General features: G+C 34.6%; 1 protein-coding gene across 2 annotated transcripts in view; it reads right to left on the reverse strand.

The window, feature by feature from the left end:
• Nucleotides 1-1,915, reverse strand: part of L3MBTL3 (L3MBTL histone methyl-lysine binding protein 3) — a 96,789-nt gene extending 94,874 nt beyond the window's left edge. For both annotated transcript variants that reach the window (XM_012458349.3, XM_012458344.3), the window contains exon 1: nt 1,797-1,915. In XM_012458349.3, coding sequence (XP_012313772.2) covers nt 1,797-1,898 — 102 coding nt within the window. In that variant the 5' untranslated portion in view covers nt 1,899-1,915. The remainder of the gene's footprint in view (nt 1-1,796) is intronic.
• Between the last annotated feature and the right edge of the window lie 9,786 nt (nt 1,916-11,701).

Raw genomic sequence — 11,701 nt, forward strand, 5'->3', positions numbered from 1 at the left:
CCCCAGATGATAATTCCCACTAAACGGCTTAATTACCTGATTATCTTAATACAAGTAATAGGTTAATTTCTAAAACTCATTGCTTAGAAAACTTTAAAGCAATCCAGATTTCTTAGGGATGAAAACTTAACTCTACTGTTAAAAAGCTAACTAAACAAAACACAAATTTCATCAACCACATGACTTTTATTTAAAAAGCCATTGAGAAGAAAAGGTATAAAAAGCCATTGATTAGAAAAAGAGAAATAAGGAAATAAAGGAATAAAGCAATTAAAAATGGCAGTTTACATAATGTCACAAAGCCAGAAAAAATACAATTGTTAAGTGTTCTATATCTACTATTTTTTTCAATCCTCAAAACCACCTTATCATATAGATTCTAATATCCCAGATTTTACAGATAAGGTTTCCAAAACTTAGGCAACTGAAATAATTTGACAAAGATTGGGTAGCTATTATGTAGTTGACATGATCAATCTGAGAAACAATTTTTCTTTCTCAAAAACTTTCATCAATCTTTCTGTCACATCTCATCCAGATGAATATTTGGAGAATGTTAGAGCAGGTAAAATCCTTAACATTCATTTAATTCCCAATTTGCTGCAGAGGAAACTTGACCCAGAGATTAACTGACTTTTTCAAGGTCATACAGAGCTAAAATTGAAAACCCAATCTCCTCTCCAGATTCTACTAAACCTCAGTGTAACATTTTTGTTACACTAGACCCAGAGATGTTGGCACATTGTACTTAATTAAACCAAACCCAACTAAAATCTAAGTATTCTTCCAATGACAGGCAGATTGTCCAAATCTCAACACTGAAGATGAGCTAGGGCCTTGGCTTAGGATACTTGTCAAGCAGCCACTAAAAGGGATTACATTCCAAGAGTCCTAAATTAGTGGGGCAGGAATTTCTATTCAAGACAGCCTAGAATACCAAACATTTGAGAGGTAAGCCAAGCAATGGCCTGCTGGAGAGATGGGAAGTTTAAATACCTGAATAAGCAAGTGCAAACACAAAGTCTAAAGGGCCATAGACAGGTTCAAGGTTCCAGAGATAGGATCAGAGCAAAAGTAAATCAGAAATGAGAGGTGGGGGTACTTGGTTTCCCAGATGGGTGCTTGCGCAACCATGTTTCATGGGACAACAGGAGTAGTCCTGGACTAGGTTTAGGGTTATTGGGAAATGGAGGCAGGGCAAGCATACATAAAAGCAGCAGACTGAAGTATTGCTCTCCAGAGTTCTCATCTATACTAAGGCAGACCAATTTACAGGAAGAACCTGATTTTGAACAAGTTATTATATAAAAATCCATACTTACAGTATAATTAAGAGAGGTAAATAATCCTATTTATGCAATACTTTAACATTATCCAGTTTTTAAATGAGAACTCTAGGACAATCTAAGATATTGTGGCTATTCACTCAAAGTTACAAAGCCCGTTACACAAAATCAAAAAAGGTAGGTCTTCTAAGTCTGCCATTTCTGCATTTACAGGCTGTCATGGTAAGTGTGAAAACTGAGATGATACTTCTTGAAACTATAAATCAATTTCTGCAAAATAAGCACATGCAGAAATATTCCTTACTCCCCTGATCTAAGTGACAAAGGCTCTGCCATTCAATCAGCATTTCAAATTGTCTTGCAAATTTATTTTGGAGGTCTAAGCATCATCTAAAACCTACACTACTATGATTAATGCTTTTAATTTTTATTCCACATATCTATTCAATTTTAAGTAAGCATACACACAGATGCACACACACATAATTGTATGTAATAAAGAGGGCTTACCTTTAAGTCACTTCCTGGTAATGTGCCCACTCCATCTTTCCAGTCCATAACACTGAATACATCAAACTCTTGACCACTTGTGCTAGAGGCAGATTCAGTCATGATTTATTTTTTAAACTGAAAGGGGAAAAGAAGGCATATCACTAAATATTCTGCACAGAAATCTGTTTTTAATTTAGTACTCATTAGTTCAGTTTCCCTTAATTACATAATTTTCTTGATCATAATATCCCATATCCCTAGATCTAAAAACAGCTACTTCAAAAATATTAACTTTTTTTCCTAGCATGATCCTTGGAAAATTATATAGAAAAAAAAGTAATAAAAATGTCTAAGTTAAAAAGTGTTATGGTAAACTTTTTCTATTCATAAACCAAAGAAATCCATTGATTCAATGCATATTTACTTAAAAAAAAAAGTCATAATGCCATATGGATAGAATTCCTTGCCTGTAAGTAGTTTGTCTTCTGTTTTAAGACAATAAAAAGAATAGATATGGATAAAGGATAAAATTAATATAAAATGTTGATTTTTAAAAAGAAGCCATTTTGATAATAAAAAAGGAAAATTCAATTATTGATTGTCATGTACACTAACTTTATCAATTAATCGTTGTGCTGTTCCATCAATACAACAAATGCATAATGTGATTGAGTCTTTTGGTAAATTCGTTTATTCAGTTCCACTGACTAATCTGCCAATTTGTTATTCTAGGAAATAGGAAAACCGTCTTAAAATGTACAGCAAACACCCATAATAAGTCTCTGTTAAAATAACCAATTTGGCTACCTAAATTGTGATAACATTTCTAATTTTCACTTTTTAAAAAAACTGGAGAACAAATTTCCATAATCATATCATTGGCTGTGGTACTGATATTGTTGTTCTAAGACTGCTGTCTGTCTAACATGAGAAAAAACAAGTAAGTAATTATGTTGGTATCATAGGCAACTGATGAAAGATGGGTCTTAAATTTGAATGGAAGTATCAGTATGAATTAGTGATGTATTTTATCTTTAGAAATATGAGTATTTTCTAGTTTTGTCCACTGAAACAATCATCAATCAACAGTAATGAGCAGCCTAGCCTCACACTGTGGTGTCTAAATACCATTTCTCACAAGTCTCCCCATAAAAGGAGCTTAATAGCAGGAAATGTCCAAGATGAAACTGAAACATTCTGTCAAACAAGAAAGCAAAGAAGCTATCAAAGACAATGGAAGTCATATCCAAAGAACTCAAGAGCCAACCTGAATAGGCTCCTTCTGGCCAAAGAAAGGCAAAGTAGTATCCTTACTAATTACTAGCTGCAGTGAACTGAAACACACCAAATAAATTTCAATCTACAAGTTCATAATGACATGCAAATCAAACAAATAAAGCAAGAACACCTCATTGATCACCCTTTGAGGATTCAAGGAAATCAACTATTTGGAAAAAGAAACATAGATTTATCCTGCCTTTCCAATGTGAACTGTATGTTAGACTAACCAAATCGTTGGGCAGATAAAGTTTCCCCTTAGAAAGAATTGCAGCTAATAAATGAAGAAGGAATGATAGAATATTATATTTTGTAACCTTTAATAAATTAATGGTTCTAGGCAACGACCATTGATGGCTGCCAGGAATGCAAACCCAACACCATCTATGAAGTAGCCTTGCCAGGAAAAAACAAAATCAAACCTAATCTGATCAAGTCTATTTATAGGAGCTATCAGAGAAAGCAAGCATGTTAAATCACACCACGAAGATATGAGGAAGAAAATCTAGATTACCAGAAACTCTTTAGCAGCATTTCTCAAAGCATGCATTCCTCAAGGGTCTCTGAGACCCTTTTAAAAGGTCCAAAAAGTCAACTATTTCATAAAAATACTGACACATTCTTTGCCTTCTTTACTGTGTTGACATTTGCATTGATGGTGCAAAACCAAGAGAGTATAAAATTGCCGGTGCAGTGTCAATAACTGTAGTAGCAGTCATTGCATTGTTTCCCACCATGCATGCACAGTAAATAAATGTCAGTTTCACTAAGGGCCATTCTTGATGAAATAAAAATAATAAATGTTATTAAGTCTTGATATCTAAATATACATCTTTTTAATATTCTGTGTGATGAAATGGGAAGTACTTTGGCATGCCAAAGTAACACGGATGCAAGCTCCTGGTTTTTAATGAAATGCCTTTTTTACTTAACAAGTTATATTTATTTGGGTTTGGTTATCTGGTAAATATTTTGTCAAAAATTAATGAAGTGGGCCTTTCACATGAAAGAAAATACTAACAGTATTTGTAGCTAACAATTAAATTTGAAACTTCAAGAGAAAAATCAGGATTTTGTAAAACTCACATGCATCACCATGAGCTTGCTAGCTTCCAGATGGCTAAAGACTTTTCTAAGGCAATGGATGGGTGGTGATAGCAATGGACGTGATTTTAAAAATATTTCATAATGAAATATGTCAACATTTGGAAGATCTGCATATCTCGGTAAAGCAGTATTTTCAAAATGACCAATGCATGATGGTACAAAATTATGCATGGGTAAATGATCCATTCAAAGTGCAAGATGGACCAATAGATTTTAATGTTAACAGATTATGGTTCATAATTGATAAGGTTCATTTATAAAGTTTCAAATTGCACATTGCAACTAATCTTTAAGAAACTACCACCACCTGTCAAGTTTTAGTGTGGTAACTAAAGATGTCCACTATTAAATGGAAAAGCTAATTAAAATATTCCTCCCTCTTCCAACCTCATACATGCATAAAACCAGATTTTCTTCATATACTGCAAACAAAACAACCCAATGTAACAAGAATGCAGAAGCAGACATCCAGCTACCTTCTATTAAATTAGACATTAAAGAAATTTGCAAAAATGTTTAAAAAATGCCATTTCTCTATTTCTTTTATTTTGGAAACTATGACTATGTTTCATAAAAATTATGTTTATATATACTATCATATACCGGGTTTAATGTTATTTTTGAATAGTTTAAACTATTTCTAATATAGTAAATATATATATATATACATATAAACTATAAAAACAATACTTCTTTGAGCTTTCAACCATTTTTAAAAGTAAAAAGGAAAGTTGAGAGCAAAAAGTCTGAAAGCCAATGCTGTAAACTACAAAAAAAGATAGGCAAGGAAATATGAAATTCAGATGAAAAGGGATTTAAGAAACATAGCAACCAATCACAATATCACAATTCATAGATATTCTGTGGACCCCGATTCAAACAAAAGATTACTAGACAGGATGGAAAGTATGAATGCCAAATTGGGTATTTTATAAAATTAAGGAAATATTTGTTTTTTTTTTTAAGAGAAATGATGACAGTATGTACTTTTAAAAGGGGAGTTGTTCCTTGTATATTAGAGGCACAAACTGAAATGAATAGATGAAATGGTGTAATGTGAGAAATTTGCTGTAAATTAACAAGGAGGTGAAGTGGTAATAAATTGGCAATGTGCTGGTAATTGTCTAGATGTATGAAGGGTCTATGATAGTTTATTCTACTACATCCTAGTTTTGTATATTCTTGAAAATTCTGTTCAAAAATTCAAGATTTTTTAAAGTGCAATCTCCTTACATACGTAATGTACATTCACTTTTAAATATTCAATAGGAAAAAACTTCTGTTTCTTTTAATTACAGCTAACTTCTGGAATTTACTAGATGCTTCAATACTTTTTCTTATGCTTTCCCCCTTAAATAGAGAAAATATCAAATATTAGACATATTATTAAGTCGATTTCTGATCATTTCAAAACTTACACAATGTAAATTTAAAGAAGAATCAGATTTTACAGACCTCAAAAGCACAAGCAACAAAAGCAAAAATACACAACTGGGATTGTATGAAACTAAAAAGATTCTACACAGCAAAGAAAACAATCAACATAGTGAAGAGGAAACCTGCAAAGTGGGAAAAGATATTTGCAAACTATCTATCTGACAAGGGATTAATATCCAGATTATATAAGAAGCTCAAATAATATTGCAGCAAAAAGCAAATAATCTGATTTGATAATGGACAAATGATCTACATAGATATTTCTCAAAAGAAGACATATAAATGGCCAAAGGGTACATTAAAAAAAATGCTCAGAATCACTAACCATCAGATAAATACAAATTAAAATCACAAGGAGATATCATCTCACCCCAATTAAAATGGCAATTATCAAAAATATTAAAAAAAAATGCAGGTGAGGATGTAGAGAAAGGTGAACTCCTATATTGTTAATGGGAATAGATAGTAGTATGGCCACTATAGAAAACAGCATGGAGGATCCTCAAAAAATAAAAAATAGAAATACTATATGATCCAGTGATCCCACTACTGGGTATATATCCAAAGGAAAGGAAATCAGATATCTGTAGGCCCATGTTTATTGCAGCACTATTCTCGATAGTCAAGATATGGAATCAACCTAAGTGTCTATGAGCAGACTAATGGATTTTAAAATGTGGTTTATACACACAAAGGAATATTAAACCATAAAAAGAATTAAATCCTGTCATTTGTGACAGCATGGATGAGCCTGAAGGACATTATGTTAAGTAAAAGGTAGGCACAGAAAGATAAATATCACATGTTCTCATTCATATGTGAGGGCTACAAAAGTCTCATAGAAGCAGAAAACAGAACAGTGTTTACTAGAGGCTGGGAAGGGTAGCAGGAGGGAGGGAATAGAGAGAGGTTGATTAATTAGTATAAAACTACAGTTAAATAGGAGAAATATGTTCTAGTGTTCTATAGCACAGTAGGGTGGATACAGTTAAAAATAATTTACTGTGGGCCGGGCGTGGTGGCTCATGCCTGTAATCTCAGCACTTTGGGAGGCCAAGGTGAGCAGATCACAAGGTCAGGAGTTTGAGACCAGCCTGGCCAACATGGTGAAATGCCGTCTCTACTAGAAACACAAAAATTAGCCGTGAATGGTGGCATGTGCCTGTAGCCCCAGCTACTCCGGAAACTGAGACAGAAGAAATCGCTTGAACCTGGGAGGTGGAGGTTGCAGTGAGCCGAGATTGTGCCACTGCACTTCAGCTTGGGCAACAGAGTGAGAATTTGTCTCAAAAAAAAAAATTTACTATTTCCAAAGAGTTAGAAGAGAGGATTTTGAATATTCCTAAAACAATGAAATGATAAGTATTTGAAGTGAAGGATATCCCAATTACCTTGATTGGATCATCACACATTATATGCATGTATCGAAATATCACATGTATACCATAAATGTGTACAACTATTATGCATAAATCAATAATAATTTTTTAAAAATCAAATTTCACTACCATTAAGATTGTAGCCTCAAAACAGGATCTAGGATGTGAGGGGCTGAGGAAGAATTAATCTAATCAATAACGGAAATATGAAATGAATTAGGACTTAGTATGACTCTTCTCTCACTAAATAGGTAACAACCAGCGACGAAATCGAATACCTATAAAGTGATGTTTAAGAGTGGTAACTTTTTTTTTTTGATAGACAGTAGAGTGATAGAATATTTTCCCCCTGGTGGATAAACTTGGTAATATCCAAGTGATCCTTTTAACAAAAAAAGTTCTACTGTTCTTTCTGATAAAATCTCTAGATAAACATTTCCCTTATTTTTTTTTTTTTTGGCAAATATACTTTAAGGAAATTTAGTGAAATTATCTTATAGTGTAAAATTGTCAGCTGTGACTATTATCCTGCTTATTACAATCTCTATAAATATAATAGCATTTGTTCACCAGATACTAAGTGTCAGACACAATACATATACTTTTAAAAGTATTGATTCAATCTTACCTTCAGAAAAGGATTCAAAGTAGCAATTTACATATATTATGTCACTTATTTCTTTTTCAGTAAAAGAGGGATTTTATTATCCCTCTAGTCTACACTGAAGAAACTGAGGTGCAGAAAGATTTGGTAACTCAACCAAAACCACAGCCAGTAGCATGGCCAGCATCTGAACCCAGGTCAGTCTGATTCCAACAGTGAGCGTTCTTTCTCAATCATTGTTTAATCTTTATAGAGCTTTGTCCCCTCTGAAAATCTGGCAAAATCTACTTTCATCAGAATATGGTACAGCTCAGAACATGACAAAACTAGCTTATTAGGGCCGAAGTTTTTAATATAAATATCAAGTCCACATCAGTCCAACACGTATCTGATAAAATACCTTCAAAGTACATGCTTACTAACAAAATGTCAGTAAGACGCACAGACACCACAAATAGATTTTTAGTCCTTTCCTCCCTAAAAACCATATATGTATAGAATTCACAGAAGCAAAATCCTGTCTGACAGGAGCAATAGAAATTAGCAGATATCTAAAAGCCAGCACTACACATAACTTGCAGTAAATGTTCATTACATGTTTTAAGAAATACTCAGAATATGCCTTTGCTGTGTGAAACAGTAGTAATGTTACACAATGTACCCTGCCTGAAAACACATATCTAACGTTTGCTGTTTTTCCCCATATTTTCATTCTAAGGTTTGTAGATATTCTATATAAAATATTATAGCATAAAAATATTTACTATGTTGTCTTTCCCATCATCTAATTTTGAAGACTGTGGGTGCTTTCATTATCACAAGAAGACTGAACGGCTACAACAGACTGTTTTTCCACCATCTATTAATGAGGTAGAACAGCCAGCAACCAGTATTATTTTAAGAAAAGCTGCTTCTGTGTCATCCCAAGTCTTCCTCCCTTGTGTCACCCCCCTCTGTAAACGTGTACACTTGCATACAAGCATATGAAGTCTCTTCAACAAGTTATGTTCCTAAGACTGGGCAAAATTTGTCAGTACTTAGAAATGTTCTTGTTGTGTTTTGTTCTTATAGGTATCACCTGGTGCTACTCCATAATCCACCTGTATCCCACAGGCCACACACACACAAAAACCAGATAGGTCAGAGAGTCACAACACACGTCACAAATAGTATTTCTCCTTCTGCAGAAAACCCCATCACAATTTTTTTGTTGTTGTTACATGGTGCTGAGACTTCCTAATGAAGTATCTTGTAAGTACACCCTAATGGGTTACCTGTGCTACTAGACAAGATTCAGCATTTTCCCCCTAATCTCCTCTAACTTCTATTGGTCTCCGGCCACTAGTCATGTCAGAAGAGGTAATTTTGGGGTTCAGATGTCCACCAAATACATCAGAGCAGCTTCTGATTCCCACTAATATGTGTATGTCAAGGCTGACAATGGCTGCAACCAAAGGCACGGATGCCCAGCATGCTGCTACCACTCACTGCCCACTGTGGATGCCACATCAAGGAGCTCATGACTACTGAAGACAGAGACCATTACTGCTGGCCCTAGTGCAAATGTATTGCACTCTGAAAGTCCTTGCTTTGTGAAACAATTTGCTTTTATTACAATGTTCTTCCTCTCAGCCTCCAACAAAAGGGCTGGAGAAAAGACTAAATGACATACGACACTTTCCTCAAAATTACCTCCCCTCTCTCCTATACCACTCCTCATCTCCAAACCAAAGCTGTGCAACCTGACTCTCCCTTGAGATATTCTACCTACTGGATGAACCTCATCACTCTCTCATGTAAATAAATCCCTGGTGGCCCCAATCTACCATGTACCACTAATGTTAGGTGGTGATTAAACTAGTAATATCTTACATTCAAAAATCCCTGTAAGACTTTATATTCAAAAACCCCTATGAGGAAGCAGACCACTCATACATTCATGCTGGCATTTTAAGTCAGAATAACCACTATAGAGATCAATATTCAAAACCATATCCTCCAACTCAGCAATTCTACTTCTTAAAAATTTACTTTATAGATACTTACACAAATTTATACATGGAAAAATGTAAAAGGTTATTCACTCTGTTTACAATATCAAAAAATTGGTAACAACTCAAATCTCCATCAATGGAGGACAATTATATACCCATACAATGGACTGTAAAAAAACAATTAGGAAATGTTTTACATTTTGATATAGAAAGAGCTCCGAGATACTATTAATATTACTAATTTTATGCAAGGTGTAAAAACTGTGTGCTACTGCTACCCTTTGTGTAAAACAAAAGAGAGTATATATAAACGTGTGTATTGCTTGTATATGCACAGATCGTCTCTGGAAGGATTTGTCAGATAACACTGGTTGTGTCCAGGAAGAGGCAATGGTTTAACTAAAAGATAGCTATGAGAAGGAGCCTTCTTTCTGTAAACCTTTTTGTATCTGTTGAATGTCTAAATAATTTTTTTAATGAATAAAAAGTGAGTTTTTAAAACCGGTTTCATGTTTATTTAGAAGTCTGTATTATGAAAGGCATGTCTTCCATGAAAATACTTACTAATGCCAACAACTGAAGCTACAGCCTGGAAGTCACAAAGGAAAATCCAATTCCGCAAAGCTCTCTGGTAACTTAACTAGTACTCGTTAACTATATATGCACATTCATCAGCTCAACAGATGGATGAGAGGAGGAAGTGTAGGGTTCACTCCCCCACAACTCAGGTATGCATTCGCAGACGGTGCATTTATGGTTCCTACCATTCCTGAGTGACACCTGAAGTTGCTGTGACATTTAGTAATTTGTCATTTTGCAGACACATGATTCTGAATCACACACGCCATAAAGCTGGGGCAAGGGCAAGTCGTCCAGCCTGGCCAAGGCCCAGGCATGCTCTTAGTCACAGTGCTTAGTCTCAGTGCTATAAACACTGTAAATAAAGTGATAAAACAGTGTTTCTTTTTAAGAAATGAAACAAAATTAACCACTAGTTGAGTCTAGTGCTGATGACAGAATGAAGGGAATATGGAGATGTTTATGAAAGCGATAGGCTAGCCACAAAATAGAAGTTTCAAATAAACGAAAGACTGAAATGTCAAATGCAATGATGACTCAGACACACTGTATGAACAAAACTACCAAATGCTCCAAAAGAAAATAAGTAGAAAAGATGTGTGAATTTGTTTCAATAAGTGCTCCAAACAGTACAAAAATCACTCATCAAATGAGCTAAGTAGTTAGGGATCTAGAGAGATAGTTTAAATTTTTCAATTCTACTTTAGCAATTTTATGAAAGGAATTATGTGCTAAAATGGTTTTTTTTTTCCAAGTTGAGAATTGTGACTGACTTCGGACACTACCCTCACAAATGTCAGGAATCTACTGTATCTCATTTTGACTAGAGATAAACAGTTTATGTGTCCTTCATAATCTCTCCTTCATACAACTTCTTTGCTCATATCTGCCAGGAGTGGATAAAACAGAGGCTCAGAGTGAGGAGGAGGGACTCCTACGAGCTGGGTTCCTGCGGCATATTCAAAATGAAGAGCCTGCCTGGGGCTGAGATGAAGGGAAGATAGCAGTCCTCTGAGATATAAGCAGTCCAACCTAGGAGGCACACAGCACAAAGCAAAAGAGCGGGCCCTGTCTATATAACCCAAAAATCTGGAAAGAAGTAAGGATTTCTGAGAAAAGGTACTGACTGTAGTCTGGCCATTCCTGGTCAACCATTGTTCTCCAAATATTGTTTTTAAAAGAATGACTATTAATATTCATCAAGACCAGTGAAATAGTTTTAATAATTTGACAATTGCTTTTTTTTTAAGAGCTGCATTTTATAGCTTCATAGTGAATGAGTGCATTTTTCTAAAATAAGGTATAGAATCGCTATGGTTATGAGTTGAGAGTCGTTGTAAAATGAGGGTAGCCGTTACCTTGAAAACAGCATCTGAGAATCAGATTCAAATTCTGTCATTCAGATAACAGGCCTGAGATCAGCACCTGGTGTCAAGGAACGAAACTAGCCAGTTTTTGATTAAAAGGGTAGTGTATCTTTTGTAAACATTGTGTCAGGAATACTAACCCTAAAATCATTATTATGAATCAAACAAAAATGACAAC

The sequence above is a fragment of the Aotus nancymaae genome, unplaced genomic scaffold (assembly GCF_030222135.1).
Source record: "Aotus nancymaae isolate 86718 unplaced genomic scaffold, 86718_ANA_hifiasm-v0.15.2.pri h1tg000040l, whole genome shotgun sequence".
Classification (NCBI taxonomy): domain Eukaryota; kingdom Metazoa; phylum Chordata; class Mammalia; order Primates; family Aotidae; genus Aotus; species Aotus nancymaae.